Source organism: Prionailurus viverrinus, chromosome B1, assembly GCF_022837055.1.
Source record: "Prionailurus viverrinus isolate Anna chromosome B1, UM_Priviv_1.0, whole genome shotgun sequence".
Lineage (NCBI taxonomy): Eukaryota > Metazoa > Chordata > Mammalia > Carnivora > Felidae > Prionailurus > Prionailurus viverrinus.
Window position 1 is genome coordinate 122,756,033 of NC_062564.1, and position 27,171 is coordinate 122,783,203.

General features: G+C 36.3%; 2 protein-coding genes across 13 annotated transcripts in view; one reads left to right on the forward strand and one right to left on the reverse strand.

Moving 5' to 3' along the window:
- Nucleotides 1-2,696, reverse strand: part of MTTP (microsomal triglyceride transfer protein) — a 59,218-nt gene extending 56,522 nt beyond the window's left edge. The window contains exon 1 of the mRNA XM_047855754.1: nt 2,616-2,696. The gene's annotated coding sequence lies outside the window, so the exon portion shown is untranslated. The remainder of the gene's footprint in view (nt 1-2,615) is intronic.
- Nucleotides 2,697-3,001: 305 nt separating this feature from the next.
- TRMT10A (tRNA methyltransferase 10A) lies at nt 3,002-27,171 on the forward strand. Of its 12 annotated transcripts, none has more exons than XM_047855762.1 (10): nt 3,216-3,447; nt 5,754-5,815; nt 6,118-8,113; nt 9,091-9,296; nt 10,380-10,542; nt 11,487-11,558; nt 18,453-18,527; nt 20,400-20,549; nt 22,441-22,546; nt 23,775-27,171. In XM_047855762.1, exons 4-10 carry the CDS (start codon nt 9,112-9,114, stop codon nt 24,041-24,043), a joined length of 1,020 nt encoding a protein of 339 aa, XP_047711718.1. In that variant the 5' UTR covers nt 3,216-3,447; nt 5,754-5,815; nt 6,118-8,113; nt 9,091-9,111; the 3' UTR covers nt 24,044-27,171. The 12 variants fall into 12 exon arrangements, with proteins under 12 accessions (XP_047711720.1, XP_047711721.1, XP_047711718.1 ...); XM_047855756.1 differs by having other exon boundaries at nt 6,118-6,235; nt 9,080-9,296; XM_047855758.1 differs by lacking the exon at nt 6,118-8,113 and having other exon boundaries at nt 9,080-9,296.

A 27,171-nucleotide genomic window follows, 5' to 3' on the forward strand; every position in this document is an offset into this window, starting at 1 on the left:
GGTTTGTTCCCACCTGCTCACATTTTGAGCTTTATAAGGATTCTTTTTCACTTAGTTATGTTATTGCCATGACCTGAATTTGTTGTTGTTTTGCTATCCAAGACAGTCTATCTGTTTTTATGAGTAAATTCAGACTACAATGCCTCCATAGTCATCTTCCTAGAGTTTCACTATTCATGTATTACTTGGGGAGAGGGGATAAGTTTTTTTTGTTTGTTTGTTTGTTTTGTTGTTGTTGTTTTTAAATTTTTTCTATATTTTCAAAATCAATCAAAATACAAGTTGAAATTATTATAATAGGTTGATTCTGATTTTTAGATAGCTTTCAAGTAATTTTAAAATTAATTTGTTTTGCTTTCTTAGCCTGAAATTAACATACTCCAGAGTGTTACTCTATTCCCATACCTTCCCACTTCCAGCTTGCTGAAGAATACTCTCAGACTTAATGAAATACCAGAACTAGGCTTAAAATAATGGAATTTGTGATGACTGCCCAATGTTTTCAGGCCAAACATTTGGAGGAGCTCATAGCTGTATTTATTACCATTTTGTTATTGTTGTTACAAAATTCTATCTGTAGCCCCTTTCTCACTCTATGGTATACAATCCAATTTAACAAACTGCCAATTATCTGATTGTGGTCCACATGTTCTGTTTAGCCTGCTCACTATTTAAAAAATGAACAAACAAAAGAGTTGCCAACACTTAAAAACCAGATTTCACATAAAAATCCAGTTTCCTGGCTGCTCTTTAAAAATTGAGATCTGGTGTAATTAAGCCCATATTCCTACTTAGAACTTGTGCCCTGACTAAACAGAGAATATTGTCTCCAGTTTGTGATACTTTTCTCCCAGATAGTTTCTCTTATTTACTACCACCCAGTTCTCATAGACATTATAGATTTGCAACGCATGAACTAGTGTCTCTTTGATTTCAAACTCTTATTTTGGCTTAAGCCACCAGATATGTGCTGATGATTTCTAAATCTGTTTCTACTTAGACATCCTGTATACTCCCCAGAACCCACATATTCAATATCAAACTATTTTTTTCAAAATGTAATTTCCTTCCACTATTCTTTAAATGACCCAGTTAACATAATTATATTCCTACAGTTGTCCAAATTAAAAAACCCTTAGGGTTATTCTTTCATCCTTTTTCCTCATCCTACCCACAGCTTCTCAATCATATGCCAAATTATGACATATCTTTGCTTTTATAGCTCCCAATATTTTAAATACCTTTCCCTTCTTTATATCTGGGAAAACCACTTACTTTCCAAGACGAAGCAAAATTATCCAATTTCTAAAACTGCATCCCCTGTGTCCAGGAGCATTTAGTTGCTCTTTTCCATGTATAGCCATCTCAAGTACATTATATGTTGTATGGTATTTATTTACTCTCCCAGTAGTCTATGGAGTCCTTACCAGGGCAGCGATTATGATTTAGTTATCTCTGTATCAACAGTACTAAGACAAAAACATGGAACTCAATAAATGTGTCAAAAAACAAATACATGAATCTTACAAATCAATGAAAATGAGATTATTTCATGTCATGAATTTACCTTCCTGTACTTTCTATATTATGTTTCAATCTTTGGTTAAAGATTGAACCTCCCCCCTTTTTCTTGCTGGTACTTTTTTGGGGGCTTGCTTTGGATTAACAGAATCATTTAAAACTGTGCACCATATGATTGTAACGTTAAATGGCTGTATCAAAAGAAAACTTATTGACTCCACCATGACAATATAAGGGATTTTAAGGTAACTTAAAAGTTATGCTTTAAATAGCTAAGGATGCCAGGTATTAACACTGAAAAAAATATATAATTACTCATAAACAGAATCCTGAGGGGCACTGAACAGCTGTTGAAAAATTTGGCACATCACTATGCCAGCCTGAGTTTAATGACCTACATGTGAAGGGCTACATATCCGATTACTAATCCTTCCTCAGCTACTCTTTGCCCTGATACAGAGGCAGCTGAAAAAAGATGCCCTACTAACATCAGAAATGGATCCAGACTTTGTTGTCAATGTTCAGTTAAAAGATCTTTTCGATTTAAGATGAGGAACAAACAAGGAATGACCCACAGCAGTGTTGCAGCTGACATAGTTTTTCAAGTAAAATTTGAAGGTTGAAAGCAAGAATGACTTCAGTTTTGTGACTAGAAAACTCAAATTCTGAATTTAATTTTCTGGTCATTAAAACCTTTAAACATGTTCAAATATGCTTTCAAATATCAAGAATTATTCACTTCACAATTCTTTCCATACCAATTTGGCAGTCTTCTATTCATCAATTCAAACTTCATTCTTATCTTCAAATTCTGCAATTATCACCTATGAGAAGTAGGCCAAAAGCAAAACTAAATAGAAAATGAGTCTATTAGATTATGTTTCAGTTCTCCCTCTGTTGACTGGGTCTATATATAGCAAAGAAGATCATATAAGGTCACGTATTATAAACAATGAAATGCCACATGATATTTTGCAAAATAGCGTAGGAAAAATAGCTCAAGGAATGAATGGAGACTAAGATTTATGGCTACAATGATGAAAATAAGTTTAAACATTCTAGATTAAACGCACCTTACTGGGAATTTGACTCACTCTTTAAATGTGATTTTCCATTTGAGTTGTGTGAAATTATGTGATGCAACCTTCTTCCGTACAAATTATGGCTGAGGCGAGCTACACTTTCCTTTCATCTCCAGCAGAGAATTAAGAGCCCTCCATCAGTGTTTTCGCATTTAAAATTTGTAACACTAGGTATGCCTTAACACCCCTCCTCCATCCCCACAGGAATACATAAATGGATACATGCCCGCCAAGTACACATTTGCCTTGAGGTGGAAAAACAGACACCACTATAAGCATGTCCCTCTCCAAAAACCCTAACGCTAGACCCCGCCCAACGTAAAACTCCCTCCCCCTGTCTTCCACTGCGCGTCCAAAGTTGGCGCAGTTCGATGACGCTAAAACGTAAGCGCGCAGCCTCCTACGCGTAGCGACCGTCCCTGCCTCTGGGAGTTGAAGTTTCCCGGGGAAGACTCGCGAGCAGTATCAAGATCATTAAGAGAAGGCTTTGTGTTGGTGTTCCCGGTTCCCTGACAACTCCTGAGCTCGGTAAGTCTCCTGGTACTGCAGCTGGCCCTTGCCTCCCCTCTGGTCTCCTTTGGGCGCAAAAGGGGCTCTGGTAAGTGCCATCCTCGACTAGCATCAGGGCTTCCGGCGGAGAGGGGAGTGGGGCCGTGGAAGCCGCGCCTGGACCCAGTTCCCGAAGGAAGTGATGTCAGCTAGAGCGCGTCCCCGGCGCCAAGCAGCTCCCTGATTCGCTGGCTGCGGTTTAATCCCTCCTCGAGTGCGGCCGCAGGCGGGTGGTCTAGAGAGGGAGAGTGGGGTGAGGTTCTGCCCACCCCCAGTGGGGCCGCCTACGGCCGAGGTTTGTTTGGGGGTCGGGATCCGGTCCTTAGTACGGGAGGAGTGTGAGCTCCCAAAGAATGAAGGGAGAGGGAAATCTGGACTCTGAAGGGCTGGAAAACGAGTTGTGCTTCTGCCACTTGGTGGCTAGAGACCGTGAGCCGTCGCTTTACCTGTTTAAATCGGCCTTACCTCATTTCTCCAGCGAGGGGCTGACGTGGCTGAGCGCTCTGAAATGTGGAGAGCCCAGGACAGAGTTGCTGCAAGTGCTCTTAAGCCCATGGTGGTGGGCCGAGGATGGTTTTTAAGAAAACTGTGTTAACTTGATTTCAGTGAAATATTTTCAGTGTTAAAATGCGGGAATTTTTCTGGAGATATAAAGAGGATAGCATCAGATGACTTTCTCACTTTTTGTTTGGGTTGTTTTGTAATTTCTTCCCCACTCCCTATCCCAGCCAAATCCTCCCAAGGGGCCTGAGAGCTGAACCAAGCGCTTTCGATACTGCCCATCAGGCTGGCGCATTTTAAAAAGGGTATTCTTTCTTTCCCTGTCACTGTCAGGTCATTTAATTTCATTTTGCAGTTCTTCCAACATTCGTTTGTATCTTTCAGGAAGGGAGGCAGTGTCATAAATTATGAAGACTTTATTTAGCCCAATCCATGAAAGTTGGTGGGGTTTTTTATGTTTTATTTTTATTTTTTATTTTGGCAATTCACTGATGTGTGATATCTGTGTTCCCTGCTGGAAGCGGTGCTAAGAAGTGGAAATACAAGGAAGATTGAGACGTTTTTCTTTTTCTTTTTCTTTCTTTCTTTCTTTCTTTCTTTTTTTTGCTTCTTTGTTTCACACCAAATGGGCTTAGTCATCTTTATCCAGTTCTTAGTTTTATCAGATCACCTGGTAACCTATTTCTGTGACTAAATGAACCAACCTTTTACAACTTCTGTGTTAAACTAACGTTCACACAAATATTTCTATAATGGTTACAATATATTGTTCTTACATATTTGTTGAACGTGGTTGAATAAACGAAAATATGCTGTGAGTGTCACTTCTCTGGAGGGAAGAACACAAAACTGGTGTGAGGCTTCTAAACGAGCAAAAAAACTTTAAAAAGCGGATATACGTAGTAAAATGCCATATTTTATCAGCTAACCTGAACAAGCTAGTACATAGTGAAATGCTTATTGTATGGGAAGTGGGAGTTGGTACACATCTTTGTGTGTAAAGTGTGATGTAAGCAGTAATATATTGGACCTTAAGCTAGCATCATTACTTTTTTATTTTGTGCCTCTCTATATGTAGCTTATCAAAGCTTAAGAAAATTCACTTGCTGCAGTGCATTTTCTTAATTGCGAATAGCTTTAAAAATAATGATGATAAAGTCGACCAGTTCATGACCTTTCTTTGCATATGATAGCCTGTTTAAAAACATTAGTATGCAATGATAGGCCAAGTTAAAATTAACTTAGACTTCTTAGATAGGAAGGGCAAAAGCTCCCCCTGGTGTACGTGCGAGCTGTAAAACATTGTTATCTATATATTGCTTTTTAAAATTTTTCACATTATAGAGCCAATCAACACTTGCAGCTTTTTAACAGAATAAAGAACTAGCACAAAACATAATGCCACTATGAACAGAAATGTTCTCCTTTGGAATATTTTTTTTAAATGTTAATGTTTACTTATTTTTGAGAGCGCCCACGCGCGTGAGAGAGAGAAAGACATGGAGTGTGAGTGGGGGAGGGGCAGAGAGGGAGAAGGACACAGAATCTGAAGCAGGCTCCAGGCTCTGAGCTGTCAGCACAGAGCCTGATGCGGGGCTCGAACTCATGAACTGCGAGATCATGACCTGAGCTGAAGTTAGATGCTTAACCAACCGAGCCACCCATGTGCCCCGTCCTTTGTAATATTAATCATTGTTTCATGAAGAAAGCAATTTGTCTCCTGTGGATTTTAATTGTGCTTTTAAGTTTACAGGTTTAGCTTACTGGGCAGGTCTAGCTTATACGTTTTCTCTACCATGTATCGTTTTGCATATATGCATTGCTGGCTTTTATTTAATGCACTATGTATGGAAAGGAAGTAAAAATGATTCTGGGAATCACAATATATATTCTAAAATTTTCTTCTGATTTTTTGGGGCTTACTGAGTTTCCCCTGTCTCCTGTTTCTTAAGCTGAATGCTTATTTTACAGCTTTTTAAAAACACTCTTTAATGAACGCACTCAAGGTTATACATTTATTTTCAGTTAACTTTTTGCTTGTATTTCTCTCATCCTATTATTCAAGTCTTTTAACTGTTCTGACATATTTTGTCATTCTAGTTCTCTGAATTCTGAGATTGTCATGATGTCTTCTAATTCATCCATTACCTCTTGGATTCCAGGTAATCTGGAGTTTATCTCATCTGTTGAAATTTTTATATCTTCATTTCCTAGTTTCCAAATAGGTTCTTTTTCATGGATTTTGGTTTTTATTTTTTTATGCCTGCTTTTGTGTTCCATTTTCCTGTATTGTTTTTATGATTCTTATTCATCTGACCTCTGAAAGATTCCAACCAGACTTATTTTAAAGTCATTTTCACATTGTGCTATTATTTTCAATTTGTGAAGAGTGAATTTGTCTCCTGATTGTTGATTTTATTGTTTTTTTTCCTCATCATTTCTCTCTTTTTTTAACTTTGCATAGTTCTCTTGAATGGAATTATCACTTCTCCCCCAAGCATCTCTCTATCTACTGGTGATTCTGTGGTTGCTTCTACCCATGACCCTGTTCAGTGCTTCATTCCACAGCACAGCTTACATAGGTGGGTTAGAATTCTGATCCTGTAATGTTCTGGTTTTTTTTTTTTATTTATTTATTGATTTTGAGAGAGAGAGATTAAGTGTGTACTGGGAAGGGGCAGAGAGAGAAGGAGAGAGAGAATCCCAAGCAGGCTCCACACTATCAGTGTGGAGCCTGATGCGGGCTCGAACTCATGAGCCGTGAGATCATAACCTGAACCAAAGTCAGATGCTTAACCAACTGAGCCACCCAGGCACCCCTTAATCCTGTAGGGTTCTGAGTTTATATGTCATTGCATGGTTTGGCCCTTGTTGTAGCCAAGAAGCCGTGTCTACTTCCGTCAGATTTCCCCCAAGTATTCAGTGTGGTATAAGCCATTATTAGTCTAAATTTCACCTGTTTTCAGACTTTTTCATGGAAAGAGGAACCCCACCCCTGACACTAGTTTAAGGGTTCATCTTCAACTAGCTCCTGTCTTTCTCCCATCTTCTTTAAAGCTAGGAAAACTCCCAGTTGCCTTTACACAGCAGACCCAGCAGGAACAATATCTGTTCTAGTTCTTGTTTTTGGTTTTGAGAGAGGCTATACCTTTTTTGTCTCCCCTTTCTATATTTTATCTAATATTGTCATGTATTTCAAGATTGAGAGACGGGGTATCTTAAGACATGAACTTCTGGCAATTATCTCTAGGAAGTCTGTCCCATTTTTATATTCAGTGGCATAGGAATAGAACTAGAGCTATTTTTTGTCTCTTTCAGTGACACAGTGTTCTCAGAGCCCTCCCACAGCAGGGTTGGAACAACACAGCTTTTTTACATTCCTTGGAAACCCTCATTTTCTAAATAAGATTTTGGATTTCTGGGAGAGTAGAGTTGGATGTGGGTTTGAATCTTAGCTCCATTATTTCATTTGTCTATTCGTTGTCTATTCATTCAGCAAGTATTTTGAGAACATGCTTTGTCCTAGATTTGTTCTAGGTGCCTTATTTCTTGGGAATTATTTAGTAGTTTTGTAATTTGGGGCATTCTTTCTTTGTAATTTGTAATTCTTTCTTTGCAAAGTAGGCATGATACTGTCTAGTTCACTGGTTTGTTTTAAGGATTAAATTAGATAATACATTCTTTACTTAGCACAGTATTTAATAAATGTTCATCATAACCACTTTCATTAATTTTTAAAATCCTTTGTGATATAGTCACTCATTTATTTATTCCACAAATTTATAATAAGCATCTACTAAGTGCCAGGCACTGTGTTAGTAATGTAATTAATGTGGCAATGTAATGTTAGGTAAAAGCAGACATCATCCATGCTCATAGGCAGTTTCCAGTGTAAAATCAAATTTGGGTTGTCATTTCTAGGAGATACTTCCCCCAAACTAAGGATACTGTTTGGTTCGTGGTATAAGGAAAACTTGTGAACTCTCACTTGGATTACCAGATGATTCTTTACCTTTAGTAATTTGTGACCTAGCAAAATGTTAGGGCTTTTGCTGTAGCCCCTAAAGCACACATCTTAAAATTCATCTTTCAGTCAAAAGTTGGTAAACTTTGTGTTTGCTTAATTATCCCCAGGTATCCTGTTACAACATTGTACTTTTAAAGAAAGAAAGAACCATATAATAAAGCTACTGTTCATATTATGTTCTGCAAAGGTTTAGTACTTTCCTTTTTCTGAATTGTCAGGATTTTTCTCTTAGATACTAGCTTTTCTGCATAGACTTGTTAGCTGTTTCTTTAAGAAGGAATAATCATAGAATTTTCTTTAAGGCCAAGAGAACATTTGCAAGCCTCATGCTTAGTCTTTGGTAGGGACAAGTAAATAAATTTTTAAGCTGTGGTGTTCGTAATCTATTAAAGAAAAGAAATCTCAGTACTTTTAGCCCTTTCCTAATCTGAAGGTAAGTTCATTTCTAGACATAGATATAAGGATGTGGGTTGTTAATCCAATTAAAAATGTTTGAGATGGTTCTAAGTATTCCATGACTGATTATAGGATCATCTTACATGTTGTTTTTTAGCCATAACTAATATGGATATCTATAATTACATATTTACAATGAAATATACTGAGAGGCAACCAAATTTGTTTTCTGCACTGTCCAAAGTATATAAATCTATAGCATATCTTTTGTCAAAAATCATGTGAGTGTACGCCCAGATAATGAAAGTAACATGTCCCTTGCACTGTAGCATTAATGACAACTAAAAAAAGTGCTTCCAATCTCTTTTTTAAAAACATTTTTTCTTTTATAAAACAATATATTTTCATTATATAAAATACAGAAAATGCAAAAAACCATTGGTAAGAATTAAACATGTTTGTGTGTGTGTATTCTCTTTAAAACAAAGTTGGACATAATGTACATATTGTTTCTATTTTTTTACTTAGCCATTTCCTTTTATCACTAAATAATTTTGGGAAACATGCTTAGTATTCCCAGCCCATGTTATAGATGAACTGTAATTTATTTACAGCCACCTTTTGCTAACATTGAAGTAATTTCTAGTATTTCATTGTTAAAAATTACATTGCAGTACACATACCCTTTTGCATTAATTTTGTGTATATTTCTGATCTATTTACAGAGATTTATTCTAAGGAAATAAATTACCAGGTCAAAGGGTATCATGGCATTTTAAAGTCAGATCTGTGTACCTTCTGGAAAAATTGTGCTGTGACCACAAATAGTAAATGCAAACACCCCATTTCATCAAATGATCTTTGCCAGTAAATGACATTCAATTGTCTAAATTTATATTTTTATTCATTATTGATATGACTTAATTTTAATCACATGTATTGGTCTTTTTTTTTTTTTTTTACTTTGTGTGTGTGTGTGTAAATCACCTATTCATGTCAAAAGTTGCTTTTCAGTTTTTTCAGAGGCATCACATAATGTCCTCTGAAACATTGCCAGCATTTATTGAGTCTTCTAATGTTGAAAGAAAGCAAAGCTTAAGTGAAGAACAAGAGAAGAGCCAGAAGCCAAGATTAGGTGAAGGATTTGAACCAATATCTAAACGACAAATGAAGAAGCTAATTAAACAGAAACAATGGGAAGAGCAACGAGAACTCCGCAAGTATGTTTCAAAATGCGTATATGCAACCCCATTCAGGAATGTTGGACTTTGCACAGTCCTGTGACACATCAAAAGTAATTGTGTTAACACTGGGGCTGTGCATGTTGTTAGCCAGCACTGTCCACTGGCTGTTAAAACTGTATGTGTTTCAGTCTTGATGGATTTACACTATAATTTTTCTCACCCAGAACCTATTGTGAGTAGCAGCACAGTTTCTGAAATAACTGACTTAGATGAGGGATATAGTTAGCATCCATGTCCTAGATATAGAACAAAAATAGCCACCTCAGAAAGATCAAATTTGGGCCTAACATTGATTTTGCTAGAAAAGCCATTGTAGGTTTTGGTAAGAGCAGTTCAACTGAAGCTGTTATTGTAGAATGCCAAAATTTATTGAGAGAGAATAAACTATAGTTGATATAGATTATAGAAAAAGCTTTGTAAGGTTTTTTTTTTTTAACAATGTTACTTTGCTTTTTTCTCTATATTCTATTAATGTTCCTTGAAAATTATGTAGGAGAGGGGCTCCTGGGTGGCGCAGTCGGTTAAGCATCCGACTTCAGCCAGGTCACGATCTCGCGGTCTGTGAGTTCGAGCCCCGCGTCGGGCTCTGGGGCTGATGGCTCAGAGCCTGGAGCCTGTTTCCGATTCTGTGTCTCCCTCTCTCTCTGCCCCTCCCCCGTTCATGCTCTGTCTCTCTCTGTCCCAAAAAAAAATAAATAAACGTTGAAAAAAAAAAAATTTAAAAAAAAAAAAATTATGTAGGAGAATGATAAAAGTAAAAATTCATTATAGGCCTAAAATTCAGTATTTTATAAAGTCTTACATAAAAGTCACAATAATAAGTGAATTATTAGTAGTAAGAGTTTGTGTAGAAAATATATTGTCTTCGCAAATTCATTTTCTATCTAAAGCTTTTAGATGGACTATGTAAAATTGCTGATATTTGATCCACAGAAATGGCTGTTTCATGTGGTTCAACCTGCTAATTTAAAAAAATAGTTGTTTCTTTGTCAGTTAGAAGAGTCTTGTAAATGTCTGAATATACGAATAACAACAAAAAGTTTCAATTCCTAATTTTAGACAAAAACGGAAGGAAAAACGCAAGAGAAAACAATTAGAGCGACAATGTCAACTGGAATCGAACTCAGATGGAAACGACAGAAAACGTATTCGAAGAGATGTTGTTCACAGCACACTCCGCCTTATCATTGACTGCAGTTTTGACAGCTTGATGGTATTAAAGGTATCATGAATCATTGTCAGAAAAATCTTGTAGGTAAAGTAGGCTGAATAATTATTGATTTAATAGGCTATATCACTTGGCTATAAATTTATATATTAAAATGCATATTTTTTCTTTTTAATTTTTTTCTTTTTTTTTAACTTTATTTTGAGAGAGAGAGAGAGTGAGCAGAGGAGGGAAGAGAGAGAGAGAGAGAGAATCCCAAGCAGGCTTTGCACTATCAGCTTAGAGCCTGACATGGGGCCCGGTCCCTCAACTGCAAGATCATGACCTGAGCTGAAATCAAGAACCGGATGCTTAACTGACTGAGCTACCCAGGCACCCGTTAAGATGCATCTTAAATAAAGTATTTCAAGATCGTGCCTCCCTAAGTTAAACTAAGCTAATAAAATTATTCTCATTTATATGTATAGAACAGAGACACCATCATTAGATTACAAGACTCACTAACTGCATATAAATCATAGATCCAGGAGTGTTTTTGTTACTTGTTGCAATCAGAAGAAGAAAGTAAGAAATGTGATTGGTAAATAGAATTATTTCTTATATGGTAGTTTGAGAAAACTGGTTGTCTGAACAATGCTAGTGAATGCTTTACTTACTTTCCAAACCATTAGTAAGTTATGCAAATAGCAGTAGTATTGCTCTACCAGTTTTTTTTTCCTTTTGTTGTCTCTTAAGAAGAGTAAATGTCATCATGAATTAGCATTTTAAGTGGATACAGAATTGAAATTATTGGTCACTTATAGGGTATTTACATCATAGTAATTATTTTGTTAGTATGTACAGAAGTTGAATAGAAAAGATCAGAAAGGACCTGTATTTCAAGAGAAAAAAAACATACCTATCGAGTCATCTCTTCGGCTTATTCTATTCCACTAAGATTGTGGCGTGGCCATAGATGATTTTCAAAATGCTGCTTTAAAAATGGCACTTTCTTATAGGACATTAAGAAACTTCATAAGCAGATTCAACGGTGTTATGCAGAAAATCGACGAGCACTGCATCCTGTGCAGGTATGTTTGAAGAATTTAAAACAGATTCCAGTTTCCTTTTTTTTTTTTCAATATATGGTGTTTATTGTCAAATTGGTTTCCATACAACACCCAGTGCTCATCCCAAAAAGTGCCCTCCTCAATACCCATCACCCACCCTCCCCTCCAGCCCACCCCCCCATCAACCCTCAGTTTGTTCTCAGTTTTTACGAGTCTCTTATGCTTTGGCTCTCTCCCACTCTAACCTCCTTGGGTTTCTGTTACGTTTCTCAGGATCCACATAAGAGTGAAACCATTTGGTATCTGTCTTTCTCTGTATGGCTTATTAAACTTAGCATAACACTCTCCAGTTCCATCCGTGTTGCTACAAAGGGCCATATTTCATTCTTTCTCATTGCCACGTAGTACTCCATTGTGTATATAAACCACAATTTCTTTATCCATTCATCAGTTGATGGACATTTAGGCTCTTTCCATAATTTGGCTATTGTTGAGAGTGCTGCTATGAACATTGGGGTACAAGTGCCCCTATGCATCAGTACTCCTGTATCCCTTGGGTAAATTCCTAGCAGTGCTATTGCAGAGTCATAGGGTAGGTCTATTTTTAATTTTTTGAGGAACATCCACACTGTTTTCCAGAGTGGCTACACCAATTTGCATTCCCACCAACAGTGCAAGAGTGTTCCACATCCTCTCCAGCATCTATAGTCTCCTGATTTGTTCATTTTGGCCACTCTGACTGGCGTGAGGTGATATCTGAGTGTGGTTTTGATTTGTATTTCCCTGATGAGGAGCGACGTTGAGCATCTTTCATGTGCCTGTTGGCCATCCGGATGTCTTCTATCGAGAAGTGTCTATTCATGTTTTCTGCCCATTTCTTCACTGGGTTATTTGTTTCTTGGGTGTGGAGTTTGGTGAGCTCTTTACAGATTTTGGATACTAGCCCTTTGTCCGATATGTCATTTGCAAATATCTTTTCCCATTCCGTTGGTTGCCTTTTAGTTTTGTTGGTTGTTTCCTTTGCTGTGCAGAAGCTTTTTATCTTCATAAGGTCCCAGTAGTTCATTTTTGCTTTTAATTGTCTTGCCTTTGGGGATGTGTCAAGTAAGAAATTGCTACGGCTGAGGTCAGAGAGGTCTTTTCCTGCTTTCTCCTCTAGGGTTTTGATGGTTTCCTGTCTCACATTCAGGTCCTTTATCCATTTTGAGTTTATTTTTGTGAATGGTGTGAGGAAGTGGTCTAGTTTCAATCTTCTGAATGTTGCTGTCCAGTTCTCCCAGCACCATTTGTTAAAGAGACTGTCTTTTTTCCATTGGATGTTCTTTCCTGCTTTGTCAAAGATTAGTTGGCCATATGTTTGTGGGTCTAATTCTGGGGTTTCTATTCTATTCCATTTGTGTATGTGTCTGTTTTTGTGCCAATACCATGCTGTCTTGATGATGACAGCTTTGTAGTAGAGGCTAAAGTCTGGGATTGTGATGCCTCCTGCTTTGGTCTTCTTCAAAATTACTTTGGCTATTCGGGGCCTTTTGTGGTTCCATATGAATTTTAGGATTGCTTGTTCTAGTTTCGAGAAGAATGCTGGTGCAATTTTGATTGGGATTGCATTGAATGTGTAGATAGCTTTGGGTAGTATTGACATTTTGACAATATTTATTCTTCTAATCCATGAGCATGGAATGTTTTTCCATTTCTTTAAATCTTCTTCAATTTCCTTCATAAGCTTTCTATAGTTGTTAGCATACAGATCTTTTACATCTTTGGTTAGATTTATTCCTAGGTATTTTATGCTTCTTGTTGCAATTGTGAATGGGATCAGTTTCTTTGTCTTTCTGTTGCTTCATTATTAGTGTATAAGAATGCAACTGATTTCTGTACATTGATTTGTATCCTGCAACTTTGCTGAATTCATGTATCAGTTCTAGCAGACTTTTGGTGGAGTCTATCGGATTTTCCATGTATAATATCATGTCATCTGCAAAAAGCGAAAGCTTAACTTCATCTTTGCCAATTTTGATGTCTTTGATTTCCTTTTGTTGTTTGATTGTTGATGCTAGAACTTCCAACACTATGTTAAACAACAGCGGTGAGAGTGGACATCCCTGTCATGTTCCTGATCTCAGGGAGAAAGCTCTCAGTTTTTCCCCATTGAGGATGATGTTAGCTGTGGGCTTTTCATAAATGGCTTTTATGATGTTTAAGTATGTTCCTTCTATCCCGACTTTCTTGAGGGTTTCTATTAAGAAAGGTTGCTGAATTTTGTCAAATGCCTTTTCTGCATCGATTGACAGGATCATATGGTACTTCTCTTTTATTAATGTGATGTATCACGTTGATTGATTTGCGAATGTTGAACCAGCCCTGCATCCCAGGAATGAATCCCACTTGATCATGGTGAATAATTCTTTTTATATGCTGTTGGATTTGATTTGCTAGTATCTTATTGAGAATTTTTGCATCCATATTCATCAGGGATCTTTGCCTGTAGTTCTCTTTTTTTACTGGGTCTCTGTCTGGTTTAGGAATCAAAGTAATACCGGCTTCATAGAATGAGTCTAGAAGTTTTCCTTCCCTTTCTATTTTTTGGAATAGCTTGAGAAGGATAGGTATTATCTCTGCTTTAAACGTCTGGTAGAACTCCCCTGGGAAGCCATCTGGTCCTGGACTCTTATTTGTTGGGAGATTTTTGATGACTGATTCAATTTCTTCGCTGGTTATGGGTCTGTTCAAGCTTTCTATTTCCTCCTGATTGAGTTTTGGAAGCGTGTGGGTATTTAGGAATTTGTCCATTTCTTCCAGGTTGTCCAGTTTGTTGGCATATAATTTTTCATAGTATTCCCTGATAATTGCTTGTATCTCTGAGAGGTTGGTTGTAATAATTCCATTTTCATTCATGATTTTATCTATTTGGGTCATCTCCCTTTTCTTTTTGAGAAGCCTGGCTAGACGTTTATCAATTTTGTTTATTTTTTCAAAAATCAACTCTTGGTTTCATTGATCTGCTCTACAGTTTTTTAGATTCTATGTTGTTTATTTCTGCTCTGATCTTTATTATTTCTCTTCTGCTGGGTTTAGGCTGCCTTTGCTGTTCTGCTTCTATTTCCTTTAGGTGTGCTGTTAGATTTTGTATTTGGGATTTTTCGTGTTTCTTGAGATAGGCCTGGATTGCAATGTAGTTTCCTCTCAGGACTGCCTTTGCTGCATCCCAAAGCATTTGGATTGTTGTATTTTCATTTTCGTTTGTTTCCATATATTTTTTAATTTCTTCTCTAATTGCCTGGTTGACCCACTCATTCTTTTAACCTCCATGCTTTTGGAGATTTTCCAGACTTTTTCCTGTGGTTGATTTCAAGCTTCATAGCATTGTGGTCTGAAAGTATGCATGGTATGATTTCAGTTCTTGTATACTTATGAAGGGCTGTTTTGTGACCCAGTATGTGATCTATCTTGGAGAATGTTCCATGTGCACTCGAGAAGAAAGTATATTCTGTTGCTTTGGGATGCAGAGTTCTAAATATATCTGTCAAGTCCATCTGATCCAATGTCTCATTCAGGGCCCTTGTTTCTTTATTGACCGTGTGTCTAGATGATCTATCCATTTCTGTAAGTGGGGTGTTAAAGTCCCCTGCAATTACCACATTCTTATCAATAAGGTTGCTTATGTGTGTGAGTAATTGTTTTATATATTTGGGGGCTTCTGTATTCGGTGCATAGACATTTATAATTGTTAGCTCTTCCTGATGGATAGACCCCGTGATTATTATATAATGCCCTTCTTCATCTCTTGTTACAGCCTTTAAAGTCTAGTTTGTCTGATATAAGTATGGCTACTCCAGCTTTCTTTTGACTTCCAGTGGCATGATAAATAGTTCTCCATCCTCCCACTCTCAATCTGAAGGTGTCCTCAGGTCTAAAATGAGTCTCTTGTAGGCAGCAAATAGATGGGTCTTATTTTTTGATCCATTCTGATACCGTGTGTCTTTTGGTTGGAGCATTTAGTCCATTTACATTCAGTGTTATTATAGAAAGATATGGGTTTAGAGTCATTGTGATGTCCGTAGGTTTCATGCTTCTAGCGATGTCTCTGGTACTTTGTCTCACAGGATCCCCCTTAGGATCTCTTGTAGGGCTGGTTTAGTGGTGACGAATTCCTCCAGTTTTTGTTTGTTTGGGAAGACCTTTATCTCTCCTTCTATTCTGAATCACAGACTTGCTGGATAAAGGATTCTCGGCTGCATATTTTTTTCTGTTTCTCACATTGAAGATCATCTGCTATTCCTTTATGGCCTGCCAAGTTTCAGTAGAGAGATCGGTCACGAGTCTTATAGGCCTCCCTTTATATGTTAGAGCACATTTATCTCTAGCTGCTTTCAGAATTTTCTCTTTATCCTTGTATTTTGCCAATTTCACTACGATATGTCGTGCAGAAGATCGATTCAAGTTACGTCTGAAGGGAGTTCTCTGTGTCTCTTGGATTTCAATGCCTTTTTCCTTCCCCAGATCCAGGAAGTTCTCAGCTATGATTTCTTCAAGTACACCTTCAGCACCTTTCCCTCTCTCTTCCTCCTCTGGAATACCAATTATGCGTAGATTATTTCTCTTTAGTGCATCACTTAGTTCTCTAATTTTCCCCTCACTCTCCTGGATTTTTTTATCTCTTTCTCAGCTTCTTCTTTTTCCATAATTTTATCTTCTAGTTCGCCTATTCTCTCCTCTGCCTATTCAGTCCGAGCCGTGGTTGTCTCCATTTTATTTTGCAGCTCATTTATAGCATTTTTTAGCTCCTCCTGGCTGTTCCTTAGTCCCTCGATCTCTGTAGCAATAGATTCTCTGCTGTCCTTTATACTGTTTTCAAGCCCAGCGATTAATTTTATGACTATTATTCTAAATTTACTTTCTGTTATATTGTTTAAATCATTTTTGATCAGTTCCTTAGCTGTTGTTATTTCTTGGACATTTTTCTGAGGGGAATTCTTCCGTTTCGTCATTTTGGATAGTCCCTGGATTGTTGCTGGACTGAGGGGCACTTCCCCTGTGCTGTCTTGAATACTGGAGTTGGTGGGCGGGGCCGCATTCAGACCTGATGTCTGCCCCCAGCCCACCGCTGGGGCCACAGTCAGACTGGTGTGTGCCTTCTCTTCCCCTCTCCTAGGGGCGGGATTCTCTGTGGGGTGGTGTGGCCCGTCTGGGCTACTTGCACACTGCCAGGCTTGTGGTGCTGGGATCTGGGTATTAGCTGGGGTGGATCGGCCAGGTGCACAGGGGCGGGAGGGGCAGGCTCAGCTTGCTTTTCCTTTGGAGATCTGCTTCGGGAGGGGCCCTGCAGCACCGGAGGGAGTCAGACCCGCTGAAGTGATGGATCCGCAGAATCACAGCGTTGGGTGTTTGCGCAGTGCAAGCAAGTTCCCTGGCAGGAACTGGTTCCCTTTGGGATTTTGGCTGGGGGATGGGTGAGGGAGATGGCGCTGGCAAGCACCTTTGCTTCCCGCCAAGCTGCGCTCTGTCTTCTGGGGCTCAACAACTCTCCCTACCGTTGTCCTCCAGCCCTCCCATTCTCCGAGCAGAGCAGTTAGCTTATAACCTTCAGATGTCTAGTCCCGCTTGCTGTCGGAACACACTCCGGCCCCTCCGCTTTTGCGAGCCAGACTCGGGGGCTCTGCTTGGCCGGCGGGCCACCCCTCTGCCCCAGCTCCCTCCCGCCAGTCCATGTAGCACACATCGCCTCTCCCCACTTCCTACTCTCTTCTGTGGGCCTCTCATCTGCGGTTGGCTCCGGAGACTCCATTCTGCTAGTCTTCTGGTGGTTTTCTGGGTTATTTAGGCAGGTGTAGGTGGAATCTAAGTGATCAGCAGGACGCACGGTGAGCCCAGCGTCCTCCTACGCCACCATCTTCCCAGGATCCCTCCAGTTTCCTTTTATAACTTACTTGGGAAAAGGCATAGATAATCCCAATTGCCTTTTCAAAAAATCTTACAGATACTTTTCATTAGAGAACAAAATGCCTATTTGAAAAATGTTTTAATTTTCTACAAAACTAAAATAGTTTAAACATTTTTCCACATGTCAGTCTTAGTCACACGATGCACAGTGATGGTGTTTTCTACACATTGACCTCATTCCGATGTAGTTGAACATCTTCATTAAAGGATATATATTTTTTTTCATACCTGTTTCTCCACTCTTAATTCCTTTCCTCTCAGGAGTGAGGGAACTATCCGGGTTGAATAGTACCATGGTACCTTTTGGGGAAGTTGCTTCTACCTAAAGGATTTTGAGTCAATGATTGTTTTGAAAGGTACTTCCTTAGGCTAATTGGCTGCTGTTAAGAGTAGATAGGATCTTTTTCTTACCCTATCTACTCTTGATTTGAATTCCAGGTGACCTAAATATTAACACTGGCTCACTGATGTTAAGAACCAGAAACTCTTAATCTATTTTTGGTTAGATATTTTCTTTCTATCAAGTGATAGTGTTTTTATATTTTTACATTTTATATTTTTCACACCCTTGATTAGACTTGAAATAGGTGTCAGGGTTTAGAATCAAAGGGAAATTATGAAGACTTTGGACTCATGAAAAAAACAGTGGTGGCAAAAGAAAGTGAATGAAAACTTGACATGGAAACAGGGAGTTTGCAGAAAAGTGATCATTAAGGGAAAGTCCAAAGATAGCGGTTGGAAAATGGGATAAAAATGTAGGTGGAATACTTAAAGTAGTGGGTTATGAGAAACATAAAACATGTCACTTGTAGCAGACATTTATTCTTATATGTTTAAAGCATGTCATGAGCTTATTTTTTTCTAGAATGAATATATTTTATGTTTCATCAATGATCAGATGGGTATAGAAGAGAAATAAAATATTGGACTTCAGTAGTCATTTGCTCTTTCTTTCTGTGTCTACCAATCTATCAGTTTTACTTGACAAGCCATGGAGGCCAGTTGAAAAAGAACATGGATGAAAATGACAAAGGATGGGTCAACTGGAAGGTGATTAAAATAGATTAACACAATTCTAAGTATTTTTATGCTTAAAGGTCTACATTTTTACCTAAATTCTACATAATATCAGCAAATATAGGAGTCAACAAGTCTCCAAAAGCTTTATATCACTGTTGCTAAGTCTAATGTTACTAATGAGAGAAGCTAAAGAAACTGAAATGCCTTTTCGTATCTGTTCTCATTAAATCTCACTTATTTTACCGCCAACTTTAAAACAAATTTTTAAAGCAGAAAGAATTTTAAAGGTCTTTGTACAATCTCTACCTAGCACACTGGCTATACATTATTTATGATGAAGTAACTTTAAAATTTGGGAATGTACTTGTATTCTGTTTCTTCTAACTCTGTGCCATCCCATATGGTGTCCACCATCCACATGTGGATATTGAGCTCTTGAAATGTGACTGGTCTGAATTGAGATGTACTGTAAATGTGAAATATACATTGGATTTAAAAGGCAGTACAAAAAAGAGAATTAAAATACCTGCTCAAAATTTAAAAAGTATATATATATGTATATATATATTTATATCTCGAAGCGATAACATTGGATATATTATGTTAGGTGCAATGTATTAAAATTAATTTCACCTATTTTCGTTTTTTTTAATGTGGCTACTAGAAGATTTAAAATTACATATGTGGCTCAAATTTGTTTTTTCTATTGGACTAAACCATTCTCATTTGCAAAGATGACTAATAGATTGGCTTTAGTACCAATCCCTGAGGAACCTTACCCTATTCAGAGAAGTACTAGGTTATTCCTATTTTTTTTTTCTTTCTCAAAACCAGTTTTTACTGTGAAAAACTTTCCCTCTCACACTCACTGATCCCATAATGACTATTTATTTTGATAATAGCCTATAGTGTAAAACATTTTCAGAAGCTTTCCTAAGTTTTAAAGTACAATATATTTACCAAGTTTTATTATATTCATGCCTATTTTCCTAAGAAATAAGATAATTGAAATAGGCATACTTTTACTTATTTTGTGGCTTGTTAAGTTTATTATATACACCATCGGTTTTCTAGAGACTTGGGAGATCACTGGTCTCTACTGAGGTCTCTCTAGGGGCCCTTATTAAGCATAGCGATCAAATTTATAATACCATTTTCCAGAAAAGTGGCTATTTATTACCTAGCAGGATATAAATTTTAGGTGAGACGTCTCCTTCATTTTTTCTTTAAAATAATTTCTTTAAAAATTTCAAAATGCCATCTGCATCTGAATTTGGTGATGCATCATCCCTTATTCCATGAATGTAGTTCGCAAAATTTTGACTGCCAACTGTAGTTCAGTCTTGTACTTCTGACCTGATAATTTTGGTGAAGAAGATTTCTACTATGTATCTTTGTAGAAACAGATGCATGGAATTTATTAAATCTATTAGCCATTTCCTTTTGATGATTCATGCAGATGGAGAGGAAGTAATTGGAAAAGGCATTTTTCGGTTGGAGAACAGGTTGAGCAGATATGTGACCAAAAAAAAATGCATTTTTTTTTTGGAACAGAAATAAATTGAGAAAGCTAGGTTAGTGCCATATTCAGGAAAGCATCACTAGGTAAAGGGATTTAAGTTTTATCCTATAGGTAAAGATAAAACATTGAAAGTAGAGTTTTTAGGAAGTGAGTCAGAGGGATCTGAAGCTAGAGACAGGGAACAGTAGGAGCCACCTTAAATAATTGAGATGTAAGGTGGTAAGGAATGGAAGTGGTAGGTTTCCAATAATACATTGTAAAATATTGTTTTATACTTCATATGCTTTTGGGTGACTTTGTCTAAGGAAAAGAAAATAATCTCTTTCAGCCCATTTTCACAAAATCCTATTAATTAATATCTTTATCCTTACGTCTTAAAGGATATCCACATCAAACCAGAGCATTATAGTGAATTTATAAAGAAAGAAGACCTAATTTATCTTACATCAGACTCACCTAATGTACTGAAGGAATTAGATGAATCAAAGGCCTATGTGATTGGAGGGTTAGTAGATCACAACCATCACAAGGTACTGTTAAGTTTTTATTTTTGTGTTTGCTTATACTTAAAATTGATACACCAATTCTTGATAGTAACAATAGTACTGATGATAACTGATCATTATTGACTGCCTACTGTATATTTCAGTCGTCTTTCACAAAGAAATCATTTCACATATATGACTAGTTTGTTTAATCCTCCCTACAACGCAGTGAGGTCAGTGCTATTCTCTACATTTTACAGATAAGGAACTGGAGGCACAGAGAAACTAAGTCTAAAATCAATAGTAGGTGATAAAGCAGATATTTGAAACCAGACAGATTGTTCCAGAGCCCACATGCTTAAACAATGTGTTGTATTGATAGTAGATGCTGCTACTGATCAATTTCTAGGCCACTGGTAAAATTTATAACAATTTACACCAAAATGTATACCAGAATGGTAATACGAGTTTTTTAATATATAATTTTAATGGGCTGTGTTTTCTTTTCTCTTATATTTGTACTTTTGTCTCTTCCACCACCTCCTTACCCTCATTTGGATGAAAAATTAGAAATATACTTTCTAAAAGAAAACATCATGTTGTACTTTGCCAGCTACTTTGCTGCATGCTAAATTCAGCCCATCTCCAGAAAAGACATGTTCACCAAGTGTCAGGTGAAATACTGTCAGCAGGATAATATGAAATAATTCATGGTTCTTCTCTAGTATCACTCTGAGGTAGAACTGTCTGCAACGTTGGAATAGTTTGTATCATCTTGTCCAGTATGGTAGCTATGTGGCTGTTGAGCAGAGAGCCTGTGCGTAGAATGATTGAGAAACTAATCAATTTAAACTTAAGTAGTCACAGTTGTGGCCACAGCAGGGCAGTGCAGCTCTATAGCATTACAGGGAGTTTTTATCAGAATGATCTTTAGCTTTTTAAATTTTTTTCTTAGTGGAAAAATTCTATTTTGTTATTTGTGTACAACCATATTTTTTTCTTTGATGTTGTATGTTTCTCTGAACTACAATGATTTTGTTTTAAAAAACACCTACCTCAGGTGCTTTTATTTGTCCCAAAATATGCAAACTACTAGTTAAGAAATTTAGCTCTTCTTTCTCCTGTACTTTTGGCTACTTGAGTTCTGTTTAGAACCAAGCTTTTAAGGATTTTAATTTTGAGGAGAAAATTATATTCAACATTTTTTTAATTGATAGGAAAAATAAAATTTATAGGCAATTAAAATTTTTTTTTCCATTCAGGTTTTCATTTACTTTGTCTTTACCATTTGTACCTCTTCCTTTTTTTAAGTTTACTTATTTGTTTTGAGAGAGATACATAGTGGCAGAGGGGCAGAGAGAGGAGAGAGAATCCCACAAACCTGGGGCTCAAACTCACAAACCTGTAGGTCATGATGTAAGCTGAAATCAAGAGTCGGATGCTTAATCGACTGAGCCACCCAGGTGCCCCACCGTTTGTGCCCCTTTATGTTATGTAATTGAAACAAAGTTTTATGTTTATATCTTTTACATTCATAAAGTGATGGTGCTTCTCTAGGAATTCAATTTGAGTATTTTAAACTGAGAGAAAGGCAGTGTGGAATAGTGAAAAGCTATCTGAGTCAGAAAGCATGAGCCAGGTCTTCCTATGGTTCTGCCACTGAGGAGCTTTGTGATGGGCAGGGAATATAATATCTTTGGTTTTCTCATTTGTAAAGTGGTTAAAGCAAATGCCCTAAACATTCCTATTATACTTATTGTCAAAAGAACATTTCCAAATTAGAAGCTAAACACACACACACACACACACACACACACACACACACTTCATCAAATAATGTTCACTGAAGTCTTTTCTAAAAAGTACTTATTTTGTTGTAGACTTTAAGTTATAATAATCTAATGTTCTAGTCCAAGTTATAGTATCTTTGTTTTAGGGACTCACATATAAACAAGCATCAGATCATGGAATTGATCATGCACAGCTCCCCCTTGGAAATTTTGTGAAGATGAATAGTAGAAAAGTTTTGGCAATTAATCATGGTAAGCTATAAAGGAATTATGAAAATATACCTGAGTAAACAATGTGAAGAATAACATTACCTCTGGATGAGTAGAAAATATATACCTTGCTAGAGACAAAATTGTAAAATGTAATCATTTATAATTTGTTTGAATATAGAAATAATACATGCATATTATAGAACTGAATTAATATGCATTCATATGGAAATGTAGAAAACTAGAAAGAAAAATAAGCTAGAATTTCACTACCCAGAGATACTTAGTATTAACTTTTTGGTGTATTTCCTTCCAGTTCTTTTCCTATGCGTATATCATATTTATTACATAATTGGATTTTTACTCTGTTGCATAAAATGCTATAAATTTGGGGTGTTCCCCCCACACACATTTATATTTTTCTATGTCATTGAATCATTGTTCATGTCTATGTAATATTCTGTCGTCTGAATATACAATAATGTAACTATTCTATTGTTGATTTTTTTTTTCTTTTTTCCTTTTGTAAATAACATTGTAGTAGTCTCGGACCTGAGTCGTTGCCTGGAGTTTTGCTTTTTAAGCTTTGTTTAGTAGAGATTTTTGTTAGTACACAGCTACTTACCGGGCTCTTTTTATGTGCTAAACACTTTGTCTATAGCAGGCTCTAGGGAATTATAGAAATGATTCACGCCTTATTGATTCAAGGAATGAACTTCTTCTAAGACCTTTGATAGATAGTAGAAATTACTTTTCCATAAAGTAATGCAAATTAAGACCTTCAGCAATATATTAAAGTAAGAGTACCTTGAAGACAGTATTTATATTCTTTACCTTTAACGTGAAATTTTTAAAAAAGTCAAGAAAAAAAGAAAGCAAGTAAGGTGCTCCCCAGAGTGACTGTAGGAAAGACAGAAGAAATTTAGATTAATGCTGACCTTTTCTCGTTGTTGTTTTAGTTTTTATGTTAGTACATAAAGGATAAAGAAGTGAAAGGGATTAAGAAGAATAGGAAGGAAATGAAAATGGCTCCTGCCTATTGATTATAATTGACGAAAGATAATGGTAAATCTTTGAGTGTTCATGAACTGAATTAATGAAAAGCTAAAGAAGAGCTAACAGGCCTGAGAGACTTGGGGCAAGGAAGTGATACCAACAAAGTAGTTATTAGGACATTTTAATATTCTTAACACAAAAGCAATGTATTTAAAATACAGTATGCAACATTGTGATGCACCTAAGAAACGTATGGAGTTTGTGTTTGTTGCAGTGTTTGAGATTATTCTGGAATATCTGGAAACCAGAGACTGGCAAGAAGCATTTTTTACTATCTTACCCCAACGGAAAGGAGCTGTTCCCACAGACAAAGCCTGTGCAAGTTCTTCGCATGACAAGAATTCTGCCAGTGTTGAAGGTGGATTAGACAGTGATTCTAGTGATGAGGAAAATAGCAGAAATGAACTAGATTCACAATACGAAGAAGAAAAGCAAGATAAAGAAAATAGCAGTGAATCTACAGTAAACTCTATACCACACTAATGTCATCTGTTGTTTTTTGTTTTGTTTTGTTTTGTTTTTTTAGTTTAAGGAGAACTTAGGAAAAAATGAGGTGCTTCATAGAATACTCTAATTGGAAGAAAATTTTATTTCCTCTTATTTCTGTTGTTAATTTTTAAAACGTTCTTTACAGCTAAATGATAAAAAGCCCAAGCATTTTTTGTTTTTGCATAAAATTTAAATGTTTAATTTTTAAAATAGTTTTCTAAGCCTCAAATAACAGTTTCTTGAGAATTTTACTTTTTTGGTAAACCTTCATTCTCTTTTATTTACTGGATTATATTCTTTAGAATGTGCCTTCAAACCTTTCAGTTTTTTTTTATGTTTATATCAAGTGTCTCTGATTTATTGTTTACTTATTTGTGGAGATAGATATTTATAAATCTCCTGTAAATCTACCAAAATGTTCTAAATGGGAGGTTATCTCCTATTTGCAGCTTTTTTATTCAGTTACTTCAAAGTTACTTCAAAAATAACTCAGTTACTTCAAAGGAATACAGTGATTTTAGGAAGAACTATTAGATTGATAAACTCAACAGTTTATTTCTTTTGCACTATGGAGTTCCTCCTCTATGATGCCTTTTTGTGGCTCTAAAGCAATCACTAAAGAATTAAGAATCTCTTTAATATGTTTTCTTAATTTCAATAATGGTGGTAAATTATTTCAATTGAAAATTTTAATTTTTCAGGCTAGATTATTTTAAAAGGCTGTTGAGTCTCAATTTTGTTTTATATTTAAAAGGAAACAGCTCTTAGTTATCCTTCCCTTCTATATGTACTTTTATTAAATAAAATATTTGTTGTTCTTAAAGTGAAACAAGTTAACTTTATATGTGCATCTGTCTACTAGCATATAATATGCAATCTAATGTAACTGTATGTTTCTACATATAAGCATGTATGAAAAAAAATATATAATTGTATGTATATGTATCTGTCCACAATCATGTATGATTCTTAGTTATTAATGATAACAGGACTGAGTTGCCAAATATCCATATTAATTGCATGAATGGTTGTGTTGAACAACACTAAGAATTTGGATTTTAGAAAGTACAAAAATCTGTAACTAAAAATTTGTATGAGGATATTGGCAAGGGAAGATGGGACTATAAGGAGATGTTTTGTTTTCTACCAGCAAATGTAGAGCAGTTATTTTCAAAGTAGTGATTTTTCTTTGTCACAGCTAAAGTAAGATTTTGGAAGCCTTCACTGAGTTTGGATAAATTAAGTTTCTGTTCTTTTCACCCATTGGCATCTTAAATTATATACACATTTGGTAGAAAGTTCATTGGATTTAGTATCGATGTTCACTGTCTCTTACTTTTGGTTGCTTTAGTTTAGTAATCTGTTGTAGTCATCCATTTAAAATAAGATCTGTGAGCAAGGTATGTAAATAAAGAAAACCCCCTACTAGTCTAGAAGAGCAAAGCTATGTCTTAAGTTGTATTTTTCAAAGGCTCATATTCCTGAGTAAATATGATTTAGTAGCATGAAATCCATTTGACTCTTGAAAAGCGTGGGGGTTAGGGGCACCAAGCCCCTCACACAGTTGAAAATCCATTTATAACTTTGCCCCAAAACTTAATAACCTACCGTTGACTAGAAGTCTCACTGATAACAAAGAGTGTATTAACACATATTCTATATATGTATTTTATACTATATTCTTACAATATAGTGAGCTAGAGAAAAGAAAATGTTAAAGTCATAAGAGAAAATACATTTACAGTACTGTCCTATATCAAAAAAAATTCACATATAAATGGACCCATGCAGTTCAAACCCATGTTGTTCAAGGGTCAACTGTATTATGCCTTTTACTTAAATTATTTGATATGGAATGGGGCACAGGTTAATTCTGAAAGGGGAAAAATCCTTGCAGGCACTATATAACAATCTTCAGTAATTATGAAAGGCCTGTATTAGTTTCCTAGGGCTGCCATAACAAATTATCACAAACCGAGCACCTCAAGACACAGACACTCTTCTCTTACAATTATGGAGGCGAAAACCATAGAATCGAGATGGGTCCCTATAGCTTCCCTCTAGAGGCTATAGGGAAGAATTGTTCCTAGCCTCTTCTTGGCTTTTGGTGGTTCCCAGCAATCTTTACTGTTCTTACAGCTGCATCACTCCAGTATCTGCTTTGTCATCACATGGCTTCTAGCCTCAGTCTTCTTTACCTGTGTCTGTATCCCTCTTATAAGGATACAAATCATTGGATTAGTGTTTGTTGTAATCCAATATGACCTCATATTAACTTGATTACATTTGCAAAGAACCTATTTCCAAATAAGGTCACACCCACAGGTACAAGATACTAGGACTTGAACATATGTTCAATGTTCACACGTTCAACATATGTTCATATGTAGGCACAATTCTATCCTTACAAGTCCCTATCAGGCTGTTGATGACAAGAAGGAGATAAAACCTTCTATTTAAAAAGGGTAAGATTACAATTAGAAATAAGTAATTGCTGAGATATTTAAAAATCTTTTTTAAAATAATAGTAATCTCTTTTCTTATTTTAATGTATTATTTTCTCTCAACGTTGTTTTGGTTTATGAAGGTGCCTTATTTAAAACTTTGGTAATATTGAAGTCACCTGTATTGGAAAATAATAAGGGTGGGGAATTCAGTTAGTACTTAAATAAACACATCAAAAGAAGATATGTCTCCTAAAATAATAAAATTTTCTCTCGCTTCTTTAAAAACCCTGCCATATTAGTAAATCAAGCTCATTCTTGAAGGAGTGTTCTTCAGATTGATTCTCCAGAAATCAGTGTGTTGCCATCTTGGAGCATTTGAAAATACTTAAGATTGGAAAAGAAAAAAGGAAGCAATTCTGAAGAAATGTTAAGGTGAATGAACAATGATGAGACTCATCAATTACTACCAATTACAAAGGAAAGTGAAAGATCATTTCACGTTATAGATAGGGACACAGATGATACAGTTTAAAAGGCAAGAATTGTCCATGGAGCACTGAGAACATGTACAGACAATAGTTGTAAAAAGAAAATTTAGAAGACAAAAGGGAAAGCAGAGATTAAATGACAGCAGTAGCCTATGGTGCTCATTAAACTTTGATCTCAGTTGACCTA